This window comes from Pezoporus flaviventris, unplaced genomic scaffold (genome assembly GCF_033815535.1).
Source record: "Pezoporus flaviventris isolate CSIRO_AGI_PZ_B2104156 unplaced genomic scaffold, CSIRO_AGI_Pfla_v1 ptg000026l, whole genome shotgun sequence".
NCBI classification, from domain to species: domain Eukaryota; kingdom Metazoa; phylum Chordata; class Aves; order Psittaciformes; family Psittacidae; genus Pezoporus; species Pezoporus flaviventris.
The window spans coordinates 2,020,222-2,041,952 of record NW_026892574.1 but is presented as its reverse complement, the minus strand read 5'-3'; the positions used below and the strand labels follow the sequence as shown (position 1 = coordinate 2,041,952).

General features: G+C 41.5%; 2 protein-coding genes across 10 annotated transcripts; one reads left to right on the top strand and one right to left on the bottom strand.

The window, feature by feature from the left end:
* Positions 1–675: 675 nt before the first annotated feature.
* SPCS1 (signal peptidase complex subunit 1) lies at positions 676–2,937 on the top strand. The gene is made up of 4 exons (XM_061458349.1): positions 676–764; positions 1,416–1,475; positions 1,798–1,884; positions 2,785–2,937. Exons 1-4 carry the CDS (start codon positions 732–734, stop codon positions 2,905–2,907), a joined length of 303 nt encoding a protein of 100 aa, XP_061314333.1. The 5' UTR covers positions 676–731; the 3' UTR covers positions 2,908–2,937.
* Positions 2,938–4,191: 1,254 nt separating this feature from the next.
* On the bottom strand, positions 4,192–20,620 carry NEK4 (NIMA related kinase 4). 9 transcript variants are annotated; one of them, XM_061458337.1, is made up of 16 exons: positions 20,271–20,620; positions 16,560–16,826; positions 15,358–15,555; positions 14,440–14,547; positions 13,624–13,778; positions 12,838–12,979; positions 11,555–11,983; positions 11,089–11,142; positions 10,718–10,861; positions 9,965–10,105; positions 9,519–9,591; positions 9,053–9,159; positions 7,739–7,827; positions 7,125–7,330; positions 5,393–5,526; positions 4,192–4,530 (listed from the first exon to the last, which is right to left on the bottom strand). In XM_061458337.1, exons 1-16 carry the CDS (start codon positions 20,361–20,363, stop codon positions 4,438–4,440), a joined length of 2,433 nt encoding a protein of 810 aa, XP_061314321.1. In that variant the 5' UTR covers positions 20,364–20,620; the 3' UTR covers positions 4,192–4,437. The 9 variants fall into 9 exon arrangements, with proteins under 9 accessions (XP_061314321.1, XP_061314323.1, XP_061314322.1 ...); XM_061458339.1 differs by having other exon boundaries at positions 5,393–5,514; XM_061458338.1 differs by having other exon boundaries at positions 9,528–9,591.
* Positions 20,621–21,731: the final 1,111 nt, after the last annotated feature.

The window sequence follows — 21,731 nt, the reverse complement described above, 5'->3', positions numbered from 1 at the left end:
CCGCTCAGCCTCTCCTCCTGCGGGAGGCACAGCACAGGTAAGGCTGCAGAGGCCCGGCTCTCCTCTACCGAGACCCTAGCTTACCTCACCGCCCGCCCGCGCCGCCGCCGCCGCCGCCAACTGCCACCTCGGCAGCGAGCGGCCCCCGCGGCCGCCCCACCCGCTCCCAGCAGCAGCCCAACGCGCGGCTGTCCGCAACGATACCTAACGGCCGCAGGGCAGGAAGGCTGCACCGTGCCCCCTCTGCGGCACTAACGGCGCGGCGGCGGCTTCGCGAGAAACGCCCGGCCGCCAGCTGCCAAGGCAGCGTTGATCCCGGACAGGCGATGACGGAGGCGCATCAAACCTGCCAGCCCAAGGCCGGCTCAAAGCCGCCGCTGCCGGGAAGACAGCGTCCCGCGGCGCGAAGGAAGCCGAGGCCCAGGCTCTGGCTCTGGCTCTGTCCTGGGGCAGCAGCGGCAGCAGAGACAACGGCACCGCGGAGCCGCCGGCTGAAGCAGGGGCGGCCCCCGCCAACTGAGGAAGGACGGGACGGGACGGGGCGGGGCGGAGCGGAACAGGACTGCTTCCGGCCAGGTCAGCAGCACCCTTCCGTTTCAGCGGCACCGCCCCGAGCCCTGCTACCCGCCGAGCCGCAGCTCGCAGAGCTTTGGAGAGGGGGAAGACAACGACGACGAAGAAGAAGAGTAGGACGTGGAGCGCGAGGCACCGCTCTCTGGCTCTCCGCCGCCATGCTGAACATCCGCTCCATCCCCACGCAGATGGTAGGGCAGCGCCGCGGGGGGCTGGCCGCGCCCGGGCCCTCCTCGCCTGTCGCCGCTGTTTGCAGCGCTGCCTGCGGGGTTCAGCGCTCCCCTCCTCCGTGCCGTGCTGGCAGCCGCTGCTGGGTGCGGGGTGGCGCTTAGTGTCATTACGAGTTATTTTTTGGTCTGAAAATTAGAGCTTTAATGTGGTGTAAAACGACAGTAATACACAGCTGTGGGGGGAAATCCCTCCGTACTTGTATAGCTATGCTGTATAGAGCCAGAAGGCAGAGTTTTCATTAAAGCCACTCATGCAAACACAGGTGACATAAATTCGTATCCTCTGAAGCACGTACTGTCTTCTGGGGGGGTGTTACAGCGTTTACCTCGTGATATTTATCTAACTATAATGGTATCTTGATCTTGCATTATTTATCCTGAACAGACATTGCCTGCTTTTATTTTTAGATGATGTGAAGACTGCAGGGGTTAACTGAATCGAGAACTTAACTCTTTTACCCTTGTAATCCAGAAAAGTAACATCAGTCTGGTTTGACAGTTGACCAGAAAAGCTGAGAAGGTGTGATGGGGCTGTCCCCAGATGCTCACCTGAAAGAGTTTTAACCGGCAGGTTTGTGGTTTGGGTAACTGACAAGAGATCTCTTTCCACAGGACTACAAGGGTCAAAAATTAGCAGAGCAGATTTTTCAAGGAATCATTCTTGTCTCTGCAGTAAGTATATCACAGTTATGGGCAATAACATCCAGGATTTTGTTTTCTTACAAACAAGTTGGGGTTTTTTTATTGTTTGACTTAAGTGGGTCGCTAAAAGCCTATGACAAAATCAGGGGGGTTCTCATGGATTCAGACTTTCCCTCTTTCAATCTTTTACTTTCCTTATTGGTCTACAATTTTGAAAACAAGGTTAGAAAGATGTCTGAACCATGCTCTTGAAAACATCTACTTTTCTGCTTAGCTTCCCCAGACACACGCTTAATCATGGCATGGCAAATTGTTCATTTTAAGTGTGATTTCTTTAAATTTTGTTTTGCAGATAATTGGCTTCATCTACGGCTACATCACTGAGCAGTTTGGATGGACGGTCTACATAGTTATGGCTGGATTTGCTTTATCATGTTTGGTAAATTTTTTTTGCTCCCAAACCAGAAAATACGTGCACCTGAATGCATCATTGAATTAAGGGGCTGTCAACACAGACAAATGTTTCCTATCTAATTCTGACCGTTGATGCATATTCGTACTTTGATTTGTAGAAAGTGCTTTACAAGCCAGGAAATGCCTTTTCTCAAAGGCTAGTCAGATTTTAGAGAACACTGCAATTTGATACTGCTTTAGAATTATTGTTTCAATTAAATGTTACTTTTAAGTCAAGCTGATAGCACTTATAACAGAAAGGACAGTGAGGCTTTCTGTCCAGTAGGAGCTTGTCACAAAAAATGTGCAGCTGGCCCATGCCACCTTAGCAGAGCAGTGAGAACACAAAGCATAGAATTACAAGAGTCATTCCTTATTCCTGCACGTGAGGTGTCCCATTCCAGTCGGAGCACACTGAATCCAGGTTTGCATGTGGTTCTTACACCTTTTGAGTGTTCAGATGCAACATGATTTGGCCAATCACTACTTAACACACACATACTCCCATTTTGAAAAGCCACTATAGTTCTATGGCATCACCATCCAACTGCTTTCTCGAGCTAAACGTCCTCAGAGTTGGTCTTACTACAGTTACTTAGCTCTGAGGCCAGGTACTGGAGGGTTTCACTGAAGCGCTGGGGAGGCTGGGTTGCTGGTGTTACCTCAGTAATCCAGGGGTATCCTTTTTACTTCAGGCTGGGTGTAGTCCTCCTCCTCCTCCTCGCAATTCGCTGGGGTCCTTTAGTCACCCATGATTATGCACAATACAATGTAAAATATATATATATCTTTGTAACAGGAAATTGTGTGAACTTTGTGAACACTAATTGGTACACTTCTCTAGCATCTTGACTTACATGTTTTGCCTTCATTCCTTTTCTCTAAGCTAACGCTCCCTCCGTGGCCTATGTACCGTCGCAACCCTCTGAAGTGGCTCCCTGTCCAAGAGTCAGGAACAGAAGAAAAGAAGCCAGCAGACAGAAAGCCAAAGAGACATGCTAAAAGCTAAACCCCCTCCCCTCCTAGTTCTTTATGCTGTTACTTTAAATTTAGTGAAGTGTATTGCCACTAAATGACACTTCCTGGCTTGGTGTCTCGTTTTTTTTCTTACTGCTTTGTATACTACTGTGAGTACACCAAGATCTGCAGGGAACATGAAAACTCTAAATCTTGGCTGGAGTGTCAGTGAAGTCACTGGGAGGGCAAAGGTGGGGAGGGATTAACCTCCGAAGGCTACTGGAGGTCACATCTCACTTGGGTATTCTACTAAAAAGGAACACAGCAAATCAAATCAAGTGTAGTTAAGCTGTTGCCATAGCCTAAAAATAATATTCTGTATCTGGATTTCTGCTAAAATCTCTCTAACCATGTGTAAAACAATCCATCCATATGGTCAGGCTGTAACAAGTCCTGTAAAAGGGTACATAGCCCAGGGATAGGAGATTCTACAGTGGCAGGTTTGGTTCAAATAAATTTGCCCAGGTAGAGAAAGTAACACCTTGACTCTGCAGAATACAGCAGCTCTTGAAACCTTTTAACTTGAGCCTCTAATATGCCAGAGGCAGCAGGATCCAAAAGTATAGCACGTCTTTACTGTCATGTTCGTCTCCCTCATAGGTGCTGGAGATTACAATATTTAAACTAGAGGCAGGGAAAGAGACAGGTTGTGCATTTAAAATTTTATTTTACAAATTCAATTCCCTTTTCATTTCTTTATACTTTAAAAAAAGTATAAAGCTTTTCCTACAGTGATGGTACATGACACTGCCTGGGCATGTGTAGCAACACAGTCTAGGTGCAAGGAAAGGCAAAAGTTACGATGCCTATTTCTCTAAGTGACTCTGGTCTTGGGCACTTCCATTCCTAAAAGAAATTGGTGCTTGTAAGGCAAAGGGAGTTCTCCAGCTGGGACCACGGTAACCATGGCTGTGTTCTTTTCAAACATTTTCACACTTACTTTATCCAGTTACCAAATACTTTCCACTACCTCAGTGACTGCCTTAGCAATAAAACACAAGAGGAAAGGCTCTACTTAAAAGCAGCACAGCCACCCCCTTTAGCACTTTAACTTGGCAATTTACAGAAGATGAAGGGCTTTTGGTGCTATAAAAATCAGTAATTGTTTCTCCCTGCTAAGTTTTCCCAGCTATTTGATATACTACAGCTTGTAGCCTATCACACCATAGCCCTGGCATAAACTGCATTACTGTATTATTATTATTATGTGACCATACCAAAAACCTTTTGCACATTCAAACCAAAACTGGTTCTGACACTCCTTTCTGTACAAAACTCCATCTGTCCCTCTTTTCATTTATAAAAAGCAACTTCTTAAAAAGTTCCATTAAGAGAATAAAAACTAAACTAAGCAGTTTCTCTTCTGAGAAAGTGATAGCCTTCACATTTTAACATAAAAATATTACTACAAAGTTTTTTGCAAGTTCACCTCCTTATTCCAGCAAAGGAGGTGCTCTGTAAGCTGGTCCAGTCTATCAAGTGGGCTATAAACCAGTCCTTTTCTCTGAGGGAAAGGGTCTGGTCAGAACTTCACATTTTCTTCAAGAAACTTCAGATGTCGTGCCTTGGCACTGTAACTCACATACTTGTCTCCCATATGCTCCCGCAGCTGCAGCTATTTAGAACACACAAAAAAAAGAAAAGAAAAGCCACAAAATTTACTGACATTGAAAAAAACAGGAACTACTAAAATATTAATAAAAACCCCCAAACTACCAAAGCACTCAACTGGAAGTGGCACGTGAAGTTTGAAACACACATGGGAAGGAACAAAAACAGCCGAGTCTGTTGTCCGAAGGCAAGAGTTCCAAATCCCACCCAACAATTTAAAACATAAATCGGATCTTCACAGGTTACACTTAACCATGCAGCAATTCATTTTTAACCAAGTTTTGAATCAAATGAGCTGGAGGCATTGCTCACTTGCCTCAAACAGGAGTCACCAGCAGTGACATTAATCTGTCACTCTGGACATGAGGAGCATGAGGGAAGTAATGCCTAGGCAAAAATAAATACTTTTTGCAATCAAGGTTTGCATTACTGTATCAATCATAGAATAGTTAGGGTTGGAAAGGACCTTAAGATCCTCAGGTTCCAACACCCCTGCCATGGGCAGGGACACCTCACACTAAACCATCTCACCCAAGGCCTCGTCCAACCTGGTCTTGAACACTGCCAGTGATGGAGCATTCACAACCTCCCTGGGCAACCCATTCCAGTGCCTCACCACCCTCACAGGAAAGAATTTCCTCCTCATATCCAATCTAAACTTCCCCTGTTTAAGTTTGAACCCGTTACCCCTTGCCCTATCACTACAGTCCCTAATGAAGAGTCCCTCCCCAGCATCCCTATAAGCTCCCTTTAGATACTGGAAGGCTGCTATGAGGTCTAAAAGGGAGATGTGGTGGGGGCAAGACTCTGCTCATTTATCCACGTTTATAAAGAAATCAAACAATTTTATTATGAAAGACATTCACCTCTCTCTTCACTTCATCTTCTTCTTCCATGATGCTGTACACCTTCTCAAGAAGTTTCACTCCCAGTCCTTGAACCACATCAGATCTCAGGATTTCAACCATTCTCCTAATCTTGTTAGGAACTGGTAACATATCTATTAAAAAATGCAATAAAATAAGTAAGTTTTTAAAATCAATGCAGTAATAAGTACTTTCAGTGCAGTTAATTTTCATACTCTCTGCAGAACATGGAACGACTGAATGCATTACTGCAGAATTCCCGCTCACCATGTGCAGGAAATAACCGTTTATCTGAAAGGGCTGGCTAGGATGATCACAGATGTCAGAATCCAAAGCACTCAGCTGCTAACTCTTGCAACACTGGGCAAGACAAAATCAAGGCAAAGTTTGCATAACTGGACCCTGTAACAACAGGACCCTGCAACTTCATTTCAGCTGTTTCCTGCATACTGTATTACAAGTATTATTTGAATGGAAAGTACTAATCTCTAATACTGCATCATCAGCCAAGCATTTCAATAACTCAATCACCTGTACTTACAGCAAATGTAAGAAAAGTTTAATCACTGTAAAACACTAATGGCATCATTTCTGCCATCTGTCTCTTTGTCTCAACAGCCTTTGAAGCTTTTGCTCCTCAGCAGAAGCTGCCAACAAGAGACAGTCATTTTATAAGGGGAGGCCTCTGTTAGGAACTGAGAACACCAGCTTGCTCTTTTAATCACTGAACTCACCGACACTCCTTTTATAGGACGGATCACTTTCTCAAAATAAAATATCTGATCTAATTAAAGTTTCAGCTTAGAAATGCAGCAGCAATGTCATCCCAAATGGCAGTAAGTGAACAGCTGGATGATCGTACCACACAATACTTGAGAGGCAGAAAAATGCAGAGAAAAAAAAACCCAAACACTGAAATTTGTACTTTCAACATTCTGTGACACCTGCTTAGAGATTAACTCTTTCCATGTGTTTTACTTTGGCTATGCAGAATCAACCTATCAGAGTAAAATCCAGTGCTCTCCCATTGCTTTGCCTGTCACCAGACCAGTTACAAGTAGAATCCTCACCCTTTAAAACAATAAGGACAAGAACATCTGAGACTTCAAAGCCCCACCCTCAGCTTTTTCACTTGCTCTTGTTGCACAGTAAGTGCAGTCACAGCGAATACCGCTTTTTTCTTGCTTTTTGGAATGCATATATATACTTAACCAGATCTTAAATATGAAAAGCGATTCGATTCTTGCGCCTATATCTGTTGGAAAAATAACCTTGCCCAAATTCTGCCATGAAGATGAACTTCTATACTCATACAAACCTCCCCGGTGTTTAATGCTTTGTGTACAATTTCAGCTTTATCCACAATTCACAATGCTCTACAGCTATCAAATTGTTTGAATGTCTTCAAAATCTTATTTCAAAATACTCAACTCCAACTGTTCATTTTGGAAGCTGCCAAACATAAGTTACTTGGGGAAAAAATCATGTTGCAGACCAGCTTTCTCTCTTTGTTAATAACTACACAGATCAAACACCCATTCCTTTCCTTGGCAAGTAAGCCACAACTGGAGCAGTTTTGCACACAGAATTATTTAGGATGATGATTACTTCTGTAAGCATTGTTGAGATTTGAGAAGAAATGAGTGGATTGTCACGTGTTTCCCACTAACAGGTCTTCTTTGGTTAACATCAGTTGACAACCGTTCATTTAAAGCAGTACAAAGCAACCAACCTGAAGAAATATCTTCAAATTTGAATTCCTCTGATTCACCAGGTGATTTTCCATGCAAAATCAAAGTGTCTCGATACTTTCTATGAAGTTTAAACTCTGGGGCTGGAGTTGAGGTTGCAGATTTTACAGAGTTCTCCTTAGAGTCCATTTTCAGTGTCCATGTCATTAGTTGCACCAAGTCATTCATTTCATTCACGTTGCTCTTTCTAGTAGAGGAGAAGTAAGATGTGATTCAATCACTAATAATGATGTAACTTCCATCTTGCACCCAAGAGGACTCTCAAAAAGTTTAGTGAGGCCCTGCTAAGTATTCCTTGTTATTTCTTGTGATGCAGTTTTATCAACAGCAACATCACCAGTAGTTCATCTAACAAAGGCTCAGAGCCCATTCACTCAGCAAAAATTCACAATTAATGTCCCAGAAAGTTGAAGCAAGTTTATAGTCACAGAAAGACAACAACTGAATGGAATTCATTTTCTTTACGCAGCACATATTTCTTCAACCACTATGTAGAGATAAAATGTGAAAGCAATTCCTGTCATTTTTTTCCATTCCAAGTCAAGGTCCAACACAGCGCTGAAAGTTCTTGCACAGTATTAAACAAAACACTTACCTCTCCTTGGAGTCACCATCAGACTTATCTGTAGAGCTTGTGGAAGAGCTTAACTCATCATCAGATAGGCAATAGGTTTCTCTCTTTCTCTAAGTGAAGACAAAAATTCAAATAGCTGAAAGCAACTTATCAATATGGCACAAGCTACCGTTCTTACGTGCAAGAAACATTTTCAACAAACATACTTTACAGACACAGCTTAATAATATTTGAAAGGTGCAACCTTTGTTTTAAAAACAAGCTAATACACAGGACATCATTATGAAATGCTTATGTGACAAACACTGCATCTGAGTCATGCAGTTTTAACCACTATAAATGCTTCACTGAGTTCCTCTATTAGAAACAAATCTTATACTTGAGTCAGTTCTTTACCAATTGTATTATAAAGTCCATCTATTGGTCTTTTAATACACATTTTAAAAGAATATTTAAATAATTTTTTATCAGTCAGCAAGTTCCTAGCATTCCCTAAAATACAGAGATTTTACCCAGCCGTGTGTTGTGTTCAGTGCATAGCATAATATGCAAAACCATCACTAGCATATGTACATACAATTTAATCTCAGTTTGTGCATACAGATGAAGTTTGTACATTTAGATATCCGTTATAAACATACACAATTAGGTAAAACATGCAAAACACTTTCCATGCAAGTGCTGGGCTTTAAGTTTCAGACTGAAATTTCTTCACTATGACTCTTCTGCATCTACTGGGATCAATAATGTTCCCCTGATGTTGCAGAAGATTGTCAAATGTATATTTAAGACCTCAGAAAAGACTTTCTGATTAGACAAGGATGAACGTATCCATAGAAACTATTCACTTTTCAGCTAGCAACTATCCCTTATTGCCAGTACATAAATGTATGCACTTAAAATGACTACAGATTAAGAACACCGCTATTAAAGCACAATTAGATGTACCAGGCTAAAGGTAGCGTGCTGTTGATAGAAATTCAAAGCACACTACTGAACTGTAAGTAAAGCATAGTTCAGGATAAACTTTTTCCTTTTCAAAATAAAATAAACACTGCAATTTAGAGAGCCCACAACAATCAGTAAGAGATCTTTAGTTTTCATCTCTGACAAGCGGAGTGAAAATGCACAGTGAGCCTGGAACTGTAAACTGGTCTAGCCCAAACAAAATGAGGATTAGAGATCCATACTCTATCCCAGGACTTACAAAACGATATTCACAGAGAACTCTTATTAACTCAAGAGTTCCTTCCAAATATATATATATTTAATATAACTTTCTTCCTAAATTGTGTCTGCATTTAAATATTTCAAAAGCAGATGACACCAGTTTACCTGAGAAATACTGGGATCTGAAGAAGACTGAGTAACTTTAACATGATTCTCCATATGTGATTTTGCTTCAACTACTGCACTATTTGACGTTGCTCTTGCTGGAATCACTGTAAAGATGACATTTTCACAATAATTACAACTTGGCTGCACATATTTTGAAGCAGTTTCATGCTCATTCAAGAAAAAGTTTATCACCTGCCAGAAGACAGGCAGGTAGGTATTCTGTAGCTACTACAGTACATGAAAGGTGCATATTCAGTGCTTCATGTACATTTCAAAGACAAGTTGCCACCGCTAAACACAGCTGAACATGACTAAGCAGCAGAAAAATAAAGACATGTTAATAGAAATATTTATTTTACCCTTAGTGCATCTTTCTGAAGATGGTAATGAAGAACAGACAAGTTATAATTTCTCCACAAAGAAGTTATTAGCCTACTTACAGATAAAATGTTCACATGCAAACCTGAGTTACCAGAGGGAAACATCTCCCGAGACTGTCTGAGCCTCCTTCGTTCTCTTGCTGACAAGGGCCGCTCCTTCAAAATAAGTTCATTTGATATTAATTAGCAAACGTAACAATGGCTTTTGTTATCTAAGCACCTATAAAGCAAAAAATCCATTTCAACTGAGGGAAGACAGAGCTATTAGAGTAGACCTTCTGACCACCTAACAGATGTTAATGACTTATTACAAAGCAGTCTTGGTCAATGAGACGCTGGAAAAGGAGCTTCTGATCTCCATGGCCCAGCAAGTCAGCTTCTCATCCTGCACTGACCAGGTGCTTGACAGGACTTCCATTAGGTAGGAAGCTACTACACATTTATTTACTCACTGCGTAGGCACTCAGAAAACAAACTGCTCAGGAGGAACGAGAGACAAAAATAAGTTGACGTGGTATTCAGCACTAACCTTTGAAATGACAACATGACTGGTTTTGGCGCTATTTACAGATTCAGAAGCTTCAGCACCACGCTGCTCTGCACACCTCTGTGCTGGTTTTCTGTTCACATCAGAAGGCAAAGGCAAAGGCCGGGGAGCAGCTGTTCTGAACTTGAAAAAAAAGTGAGCAAGAATTTGTGCATTTTTTATTAAAAGTACTCTACAATCTAGAAGATCTTCTTGCATGGTAAGGCTGGATGCCAGAGGTTCTGGATTCTTCTGTAACCTCTTCAGCAGCCCTTATCTACTATGCATGTCAACATCTTCTTTCTGGAGTGTGCACTCATAAGCTCAGAGCAGCCATTACATGTTTGTCCCAAAGTCCTAGTAATCTACTATCCCACTACAAGTCGCCTTATCAACAGCAGTCAGGAAACATACTGCTATGTATTTTGTAGTCACAAACAGTGAGAAGACCTGATGGAAACTGGTAGGAAAGACTGCAGCACAGCACAGTGTTCACTGTGTTTCTTTGCACCCATCTGGCACACCCACCTCACACCTGTGAGAGCTATTGGGATGTCCTTTACAGGCAATCTCTGTAAATCCTTGAACATCTTGAACGTCCTGCACTTTGTTACCAATGAAGTTATACAGAAACAGGTGGAACAGAAATAGCATTAAAAAAACCCACCTTTTTTAACCAAAGAGGTACCTTTTTTAAAGATACAAAATGCAGGAGCCTCAAATGAAAAACTAGCATTATTTTTTGAGTATTTGCACCTTCTCTGAAGAGACTTCGGAAAGCTCTCTTTTTGTCTGCCGTCGCTGCCGTGAGAGAGAGGGTTCACTCACAGAACTGTGAGGCTGCAAATGGGAGGTAACTTGCTCCTGAGCATCTCCCGAAGCTCCAGGACAGACATCATCCTAGGAAGTAGAACTATTTTAATAAAATATAGACATGCCATTTCCAGATTTATGCATACACACTTTAAAAGAAAAAATCACCACAGGCCACTTTACTATCCGGACTGCATTCACCTTAACATAGCGCAGGTACAGCCACAATAACCTCTTACTTGATACACAGTTAAAAGAAATACCTGCAGTACCAGCATTCTTAAGCTACTAAACCTTCAAAGAAGGACGCTTACTTGAATTAAAAGAGGGATAAGCGGTGCCAGCAGCTTTTCAGTAGAATCCAAGCTCTGCAATAGATAATGAATTCTCATCAGAAAAGCGTGCACAAAAATATCACTGTAGACCATAATGCAATGAAATGACAAACCTATTAGCCCCCCCTCCAAATCAGGACCAACAAGATCAGCCAGGCCTATTTAGAACAGAGAAGTTATAAAATTATTTTTACTATCTTCTCAGATGGAAAAAAAATTGCTGTTAGCTGTAAAAATGGAATTTCTATCATCTAGACGTAAGACTAAAACTACTTCACCCTGTTGCCTTTGTAAATCTGAAGCCACAGCTCCTAACTACTCTTTAATGACATCAGCAGCACCCTACTTTGACAAAAAAACACATCAGCAGCTCTCTAAATGTTAAGAGTTGGCCATTAGTTAAATCTACTTCAAAGCCTACTTCAAGTAAGCACAAATGCATTACCAGATCAGTTTGCTTTTGGTCTTGTGACACAGGCTGCAGGAGTTTCAAAGTGTCACCATCTTCTCCTGTAGCATCAACAGAATACTGCTTAGACTCAACATTCTCAGCTTTGAAAACTTGCTTTGCTTTTTGCTGTAGTCCATCTTCCTTCATTGGTGGGCCACTGGATGTTGGTTTAGAATTCCCTGAAACATTCACATTTCTCTTTGCTTTAGTACTCTCTGGAATATGCTCACTGCCACGCTTCTCACTTCCATACTTCACCCTTGCCGATGGTAAGATATCAATATTCACATCACTAACTGTAGCTAAGGAGTCTCCCAGGTTGTTCAAATCATTACTGCTTGGTTTGCTTTCCAACTCGACAGCTTGTTTTTCTGACGGACAAATTTTGGTGGCTTTAGATTTGATGATGTAATCTTCTTCATTCTAGAATTAAAAGGAAAACAAAAGTTAATTACCTTTAGGGTATTACAGACATATGAAAGAATACTCTAAGTACCTAAGAAAATTCATTAACATATCAAGGTACATAAACTGCAATAAAATTGCAATCAATTCTGGATTAAGAGCTCAAAAAAGCCACAACCCACATTTTTTAAGAGATACAGACTGTATTTGAAAATGCCCTATTTCAGTCATTGGTTTACACACGTGCAGTACACTTACTTTTCATCAGGACCACGAAAGAAAAGTTGTACTCCCTTGGCTCTTCCATAAGGGAGGAGCCAGCAAGTACAGACAGTTTCTAAGATGTACTGCACCACATACATTCAGTATTTCAGCACTGAAAGCTTAAACCATTACAAACCCATGACAGAAAATAACGAACATGCACAAGATTAATCATTACAAAAGATCTGTTCAAACCACGAAAGAGTTCCAAAAAGAAACAATTTTTGGTTGTAACTATAATTAGTTTTTTTTCAGTCAAAACCATATATTTAAAAATGATTACCACTTGTCATCAAATACTTTAAAAATATTTGAACTCAAAAAGCCCATGAGTAATTCACACTGACCCACAACAGAAGAAAATGGGTGTTGTTTAGTTAACATCTTACAGTTAAGACACTGCAATTAGTTTTACTGATCCACAGCTATTTGTTTATTCCTACTCTTGCCTAAACACAATTTCTTCCTTCATACACATTTTACACGTTGCAAGGAATCAGATCTATGTTCTCACAAATGCTTAAGGCACTTCTTATAAAACTGTGTTTTTTCTCTAGAAAAAAACAAGTGTTTTTTTTTTTTTCTTAAAGAAAAAGTATGTAACTCACAACTTTGTATTTCCTGGCTTGCTCAAAGGAGTGATTTTGGTGTGTAACATTCCTGCTATGAGATTCGTTCTTTACTGTGACCAGAGAACAAGGATCTTTAGGTTTAGAATTTACTGTTTTCTTTTGACTTCTGGCTGCCCTCCTGTAAAGAAAACAGAAGTTGTTCGTTCAATCACCATCAACAAGACCTTAAGATATTTCTCTAGCTCATACTGATTTTAAAAAAACCACCACACTAAACAGCTTACATACAGGGAGTATAAGATACTGGGCTTTCTCAGCAGACCATGCACAAGATACTCATTTTAACTCTACAAAAGGAGCTTAAAAACACCATTCAGACTCTGCCTGCAATGTACGCTTATTCAGCATAGCACTAAAGTCTGTCTTATCTGGGGCAGTAAAATAATTGACTAAACCTGACAAAAATAATTATATCAGTGAATATAAAAAGGAGCTTGCTACTACAACTCTCAGCTGATAAATGGCCTCAAAGAACCATATGGAAAGGTGTATATTTCATATCACTTCCTTCTTGTTTTACTAACTCATGACTAAGCTGTGCAATCCTAACCAATGCACAGTTGTTAATCAACATTTACACAAGAAACTAGTTTGCATTCTAATTCACCCCTATTTCTCAAAGCATCTAAAGAAAATGTTCATATGCTTTGTAACTGCAGATTATGTAATTTATACAGCTACAAAGACATAGGAAAAGTTGTCAAACAAAGACCACAGTAACCAAATATTTTGCACAGAATCACTCAAATGAAAATATCTTACTCCTTCGTGGCTTCCAAAAACAAAGAAATTTGGTGCTTGATATATTGATGTCGGAGTATGCTTTTCACACTAGGCCTTTCCTCAGGTCTTTTACTGAGCATAGTTCTTATTATTTCTACCAACTGTGGGCTGTAATCCTTTGGCATGGGTGGCAACTGTAAAAAGAAAGGGAAGCCTGGTATTATTTAACATATTTGTCAGTAGGGGCTACTGCTAGATTATTTATGCATGACAGTTACATTCAGCTACATCCTTTGCATAAAGAACAGTCCTATTGTTCACATGCTTGAAGTTTCCCAAGTGCTTAGCATTAAGAAGAATATAGAAATTCAAAGTATTTTGTCTAGGAACTGTTTGTAATTTTATTAATACCAGCAGTGAAATTTCTGTGAATAGCCTTAAAAATGTAAGTAATTCCATATTAACTTTATCATATACCAAGCAGGACAGACACTTAAGGAAGCTACTCTCACCTAACAGGAAAATGGCACCACATGAAAAGTGATTTAACTTTTTGCACAATGTTAACGCAGGAGCAAACTAAGAAAGTCAGCTCAGAACCCTGAAAATTAATCCGTATACTACTTACACAACAGGGTAACAAAACAACTTTACCAAATATCTACAAAGTAGTAACTGCTTGGGTCTCACATTACATCATACACCATGATGAAATACCAGTCCTACAACATATGTGATGATGCTGGTAACATGCAAGGTATTTTTAACTCCATGCAGTATTTCTGATTGGAAAACATAATCTCAGTTCTAGACAGAAAATCCAAGCACAGACAAAAAAAGTGTAGAAGCTTTTACCTTTCCTTCAATAATTCGATACACCAAAGAGTTCATGTCTTTGGCATTAAAGGCATGTTTCAGTGTAGCCATTTCATAAACGCAGCAGCCTAATGCCCAAACATCAGACTGAAAAAAAAAGAGAAAAAAAAGTTTAGGGAACTTTTTATTATTTGCAGAAGTTAATCACCTGCTTTAGAAGAAGCCTTTAGTGACAGTCAGCTAATGAAGACCAAGCTTTAAGCTTCAGTCTCACTCTATTTTTCATTTTGATCAACAGAATCATTTTCTTCTGACTATCACCAGATTTTTCTGAAGAGTACGGAAAGTTTCTGTTTGTAGCACCTCCCGTATGAAGACAGGCTGAGAAAGTTGGGGCTGTTCAGCCTGGAGAAGAGAAGGCTGCATGGAGACCTCAGAGCAGCCTTCCAGTACCTGAAGGGGGCCTATAGGGATGCTGGGGAGGGACTCTTCATTAGGGACTGTAGTGATAGAACAAGGGGTAACGGGTTAAAACTTAAACAGGGGAAGTTTAGACTGGATATAAGGAGGAAATTCTTTCCTGTGAGGGTGCTGAGGCACTGGAATGGGTTGCCCAGGGAAGTTGTGAATGCTCCATCCCTGGCGGTGTTCAATACCAGGTTGGACGAGGCCTTGGGTGAGATGGTTTAGTGTGAGGTGTCCCTGCCCATGGCAGGAGGTTGGAACCTGATGATCTTAAGGTCCTTTCCAACCCTAACTATTCTATGATTCAATGAATCCTTTAAGTATAATATTGGTTTTAACTGGCAAATAAAAATCTTGTGATTTTTCAGTAGAACTGTTTCCCCTCAGCTCTTGCTCACTGTAGACAAGAAATTAAAACCAGTAAGACTGTAATGTTCCCAGACAGACAAAATAAATTGCCTAACAAACAACATTCGAATTAACATACTCTACCTTGTAGTTGTAGGGTTTGTTAGAAAAGAGTTCAGGGCTCATGTAGTACGGTGTGCCTATGAGAGTGCTGGCCATGTCATACTGGTTTTCCAACACTCTGGCTATTCCCAGGTCACCCACTTTGATTATATTTGTTCGTGTCAGAAAAACATTCTGAGTTTTAAGATCTCGGTGCAGAATGTGCTTTTCATGTAAATACTGGGGGGGGAAAGCATATAAATAGAGTTAAATAACTTCTAATTGGTCCTTAACACTGAAAACTAAAACCACATTACACAAGTCAAAGAGGAAAAACACAAATATAGAAAAGAAACACACATCACTACCAAAGTCAGGAGTGCCCCTGCTGAAGGCAGCATTAGTAAATTAACCTTAAGAATGCCTGATATGGCATGGACCCAAAATCCGGCATTACTTTAGTGAAATGTCCCTGTGTGCCTCAACAAGCCGGCAGAAAAGAGGAAGTAAAAATGTAAAGTTAAGACGCAGACTTTAACTTTATGCTGCATCCATTACTTGACTAGCATTTCTTAGTCTTAGGTACAAAATTTCACTCAAAAATAGAATGTGAGCTTTGTGTAAACAGAAGAAAATTAGTCTTATAACAAACAAGAACAGGTAGTACTGAACACCTGCATGTGTCTGATCACAGCAGGCAACTTTCAAATAGCATTTTCTGTCCAATTTCTTATTTCTCATCTGGTCTTTATTACTTTAACAATTGTTCCTGAAGTTTGATAACCTCTAGTTATTAAATTTCAACAGAGTGAGATAAGATTTAACAGAAATGACAACTCAGTAGTCTAGATTTACCATTGAAAAAACACCAGCAAAATCACAGAACACACAATGCTTCTGAAACAGTCTGCCTTATTTTTTCTTTTTTTTTTTAAGAAATGGCATTTTGTAAATTTAGCCTAAACTTTCAAACCAGAGAAACATTTCAGACTAGAATTGCGAATACCCAGGATATCACCACTATCTATTGTGATAAAGAGATATAGGCATGAAATATGGTAGCAATTGTTACCTAAAATAGTTAATCTGATTGCAGTGATCTGTGTACATTCCTAATGTACTAATAACTATGGTATGTAGATGCTAATCCAGCCAAACTGGAATTCAAAGTCTGCAGCCTAACTGTGGAATTTTTCAATGCAGAAACTTCTGTCTGAAAGTGACAAAGTTACACTTCATTTTACCTGCAGTGCCATGGCAATCTGCACAAACCACTCCACCACCTGATTCTCAGGCAAAAGTTGGCCCTTCTGCTCTTTAAGTTTGTGATACAGATCTCCTCCCTCGCAGAAGCCCATAACAATATATAAGAGGCCATCTTCTCCCTGCCAGGACTCTCTGTAGGTGACTATGTTTGGGTGTTTCAACTGGGATAACAGCTGTGCCTCTTGTTCTGCTGCTTTCCTCTCTCGGTTGGAAGCATTCTTAAGGTTTAACCTTTTGATGACGTACTGTAAAAGAAATTGCAGGGTATATTGTAAGAAATGACAGTAACTATGCAGAAGCCCTAGGGAATTCCCCAAATCTAAAGGAAGTACAGTATTTGAAATCTCTACACATTATTCTATATGGAGGCTACAATTTGTCTAGCAGTTATACATCATTTCTACCATTGTGCGATAAAAATGGAAGAGCTTTGGCTATTCTGTTCATCTACTTCAATATATCTCTGCACAGACATTTCACAGTGTTTAGATTTGTTTTGACTCATGTTCACATTTACCTTTTTTTTTTTCACTCTCATTTTAAATGTGTGCCTGTTGTTCATCTCTTAGGCCTGAAATACCTGTTTGTCCATCACAGTTACTGTCAAAACAGGTCATTTCAATAATAACTTTAAAATATAATAACATTAAGAAAAGTATGCTATCATATGCAAAAAAATGACAATGGATGTCTAGGATAAAAGTCATCTGGCTAGGATTATTTTGCTCTTCCCTGCTGGAAAACCAAACCCTATTCCTTTCATTTTATTTTGCCAGAAAACCAAACCCAATTCCTTTCATTTTATTTTAAGGAAAAGTGGACTTTTCCTTTCGATTCTCCAGAAATGCAGCACGTTTGTAAAAAAAGAGAAACTCAAAAAATAACATCTCATAACTTCAGCAAACGTAGATCATGCATCTGAAGACCAAAAAATGGTGTTAGAATTGTCATATTCACAAGAAATACCTGGTAAACCTGAATTTCTGAATGCACAAAATGCTACTGCTGAGCTTTTCAGGTCAGTTCATTCTTTCCTTAAAACACTTGTACCTGACAGAAGCCCTTCAAGACAAAACTGACTTGGGATTAACTGCTTTGTACAAAAAATCTACAACATAGTGAAGAATGGGAGAAGAGGTGAAAAGCTCCTATTAGGAAAAGAAATGTGGCAAGTAGAGATGCAGCTGGAGGGCTCCTACAGTCAGGGGCACACTGAAAAAATACTGAAAGCAGACATCATTTACTTTTTTAACAACTTCCCTTAAAACCGTCTGTTGCATTCACGAGTTTCTGCATACACAGGCTTAAACTTATTCAAGAAGAAATGAAATGAGCTATTACAGGGAAGTAGAGACTCTTGGTCATACTGAAAGCCAAAAGTCAGTCCTAAATTTCTTTTATCCTGGATTAAGATGGGTTAAGTTGTGTTTTTTTTATGCTACACGTGAAAGCTGTTATTTAATTCCCTGGTATATGTTACATCACATCTGTTTCTTAGGAATGTCAGGGTTTAGCAATAATATAACTGAAGCTGAAGACAAGACAATAAAATCTGTAACACACATTCATCATGTACAGCACCAATATTTTTGTTTTGGCCCCTTCCTGACATAATTTTTGTGGTAATCACTTTTAGAGCATCAGCTGTCTACACAACAACCACGCCACTGTATACATGTGACCCCACTTCTACCTGAGAGCTTTTAAATTGAAATGTCTAAATCAATTTTTGCTTACTCAGTTTCAGTGTTCTTCCAATTGCTTATGGTGTCTACTTCCCAGGATGGGCCTATTAATTTAGCCCAACACATTTACTACATGGTGGGGAAGACTGCCCCAAGGGAACCAATTCTGCAGAAATCAAATTACCTTGTGATTTTGTATGTCTAGTATCCAGCAGACCTCTGAAAAACTCAATTCTTCTAACTTGTGACAATGCAAAGCTCCCAAGAGGAATATAACAAAACTAATTGTGTGAAGCATCATCTAAGCTTAAAATAAAATAGAAATGCTGTAACTACTATGTTCTGTGTGACAAGCCAACTCCAAATGTACCCTTGGGCATGGAAACCAGAAGCTTTTAGCTTTATATCAGCATCTATCTTTACAGGATATACTACCAAAATGCAAAAAGTATACATTTAGCCTAACTTTAAACCTAGCACTGGTTATATTTAATTTAATGAGCCTGTTATCCTGACTAGATTCCCATGAAGTCTATTGCAATGACCTCCTGCCTTATTTCATACCAAGCTGTGTACAAGTTCAAGGCCAAGTTGGACAGAGCCTTGGGTGACACGGTTTAGTGTGAGGTGTCCCTGCCCATGGCAGGGGGGTTGGAACTGGATGATCTTAAGGTCCTTTCCAACCCTAACTATTCTGTGATTCGATGATTTTAAACATGTAGAGCCACTTGACCTCCTCCACAAAAAAAAAACAACAGCACTCAGCCAACAGCAAATAGGCTTGAATCAAATACCGTTTCTTTCACAGAACGTGTAGCATGTTGTCAAAGCCACAACAAACAACCATGATCATCCCACTACAAAAGAAAGTTTATTAAAGTTGGCAAAACACACATTTACACACAGCAAATATTTAAGGTAAAGTAACAATGATAAGGAAGCAAAGCTCTCGCCAATGTTAATGACCAGTAGTAACATGACAAAGAGGTGAAATCCAAGGACCTGTAGAAGGTTGAAAGTCACCTCAATGTGCTGTTTACTTTTAGGATGATAAGGTTAGCAACTCTTTGCTGACACTGGACTATGCACTGAAGTGACAGGCCCAGAGGCAACAAGTGCTGCCATCACTGCTATCCAACCAAATCCAAAGGGATTCCAGCTTCTTCCCTGCCTTCATCTGGATGGGATGCACCCACTGATCACTGCTGGGCACACTCCTCCCATCACCTCTAGTTAAATCCTGGGTGTAGCGCTCTCACCCAAGGTTTCCGTGGTATCGCTCTGCAGACATTCGCCATCCCCCTTTCTTTATCCTATCAAACACATCTGCTTTGGCCAGGCAAGACAAAGCATTCCAAATTTCCAACAAAAAGGCACAGACAAAAACGACCACACTCAACTCTGCCATAAGCAGAACTCTGCCGGGTTCTGCCACAGTCGATATAGCAAATACAAACCCCATCTCCCCCCCAGCACAGCCAATGCCAGCAAAAGCCAACATCAGAGGCTGGTTTTCCACCCTTATAATTTTTGTCTTCACCACGTGTATAACATAAAGGGACTATACAAGCAGCAAAAAGCCAAGAGCAACCTTTTCTGCTTCATGCTAAAAGGAGCAGGCTGTGTTTTGTCACCTGAAGGACTACCAAAACTAGGTTTTCCTGCCCAAAACAAGCAACTATACATTAAAAAAAAAAAAAAAGCAACAAACCAAAAGCCCCCACAAAACCAGTTTTTAAACGGGGGGCGGGGGGGAGCAAACAGTAGTATTTAAACGGGGGGGGGGAAGTGCGGATTTGGGGGGTTTGGAGTTTTGAGTTTAAAGGGGACAAAGAGTCTTCTTCACGCCTTTAATAAAAGCCTCCACAGACAACGGAGGAGAAGAGCCCCTCACCCCAGCGCCAGGTCCCCGTCACGGCTGTACCCCCACAGCAGGCCGCGGCTGCTCTCCTCACACCTCGCCACGGCCGCAGCCCGGCCCCGCAGCGACCCGGCCCTCGCTACCTGCTTGCTGTCCTGGCGGTGCCGCACCAGGCTCACCTCCCCGTAGCTGCCCTTGCCCACGGCTCGCAGGAAGCAATAGGCAGCCAGGGGCATCCTCTCTCCGCCGGGGCCCGCTCAGAGCCCGGCAGCGCGGCCGCTGCTGCCATAGAGATCCCCGCAGCTCCCCGCTGGCACAGGCAGCGCGCCGCAGCGGCGTGCAGAGCGGAACGCCGCTTGTCTCTATGGTGCGCTTTGCGGCGCTGCGGCGGCCATTTTGGAAGCGGGTGAGGCGGCCATCTTCAGAGCGGGCAGGGAGCTGGCGGGAGGGGTGAGGCGGGCGGGAGCTAGCCGTGGCTTCGCCGCCTGTTACGGGCCGGGAAGCAAGTGTCTGCCCGAAAGCAGTGTCTGATGAGGGTCCCGTGCGTTGAGCCCCGGGGAAGGGGTCAGGGTGACAGCCCGGTGGGCAGCAGAGCCACAGCACCCCAGAGTATTGATACGCGGATAGACTCCGTAACTCGTTAAAAGTTGTGAAGTAGGTATGCTAGTTATTCAGCGCTGAGGCGCACGGGGATAATTCCTCAAAGTCATGCGTACCTCAGTGTTGTTTCCCTCTACATTTATTCTCTAAAGTTATATATATTCATAAGGTTGCACAACACGAATATACATATTCATGTCCTATCCCCGTACTATAATGAGTTAGAAGGTGCTCTGCGCCTGCGCAGTGCCCCCTCTGGTCATGGGCAGGGGTCTCAAGATGAGGTAACTGAGTCTTCCTCCTGTGGGTAGGGGTCTTCAAGATGAAGTAAATGAATCTTCCTCTCCTTGAACTTTTCACCTTTTAGTCTTCACGTATGGCCTGTGGGTTTGGTCGATGTCCCAGCCATAAACCATCTGCTTCTCCCCCTTCAGGGGTCTGCTTTTCCATATCAATATCTGCTTATCAGTAGAATCAGTCTGCTTTTCCTTGTCAATCGAATCAGGTGTCTGCTTTTCCTTATCAGTGGTTAGTGCCTTTGTTCTGCTTAGTAGGCGTGATAGGTACAGGCAATACTTTTGTTTCAGCAAGTGAATTCCCCTAACCCCCTTGTACACCCCCCCTGTACATGGGTTAACCCTGTACCAGTATCGTAATGCCAGCCGGGAGCAGCAGCAGGGTGAACGGGCATTGACGGTGCAATTGAGCCTGGGTTTTTCAGCCATGAAGATGAATGGGAAAGCACGTGGAAAGGTTCTGGACTAGCCCAAACACGTGTCAAATACTGCTAGCTAATCATATCACCTGAGTGATACGCAGGGTTGCAGGAGGTAGATTTGAAGAGGAGCATAAATGGGTTTAAGAGGCTGCAAGCTCTGTTCATGGTTATAATAAATTTGAGCCAGGGACAGCCTGGGACAGAAAAAATGATGGTTTTCATTGAGAAAAGAAGGGAGTCTGGAGCAGAGATCAATCTCAGATGCCCATACAGAAATGGCAGCTGA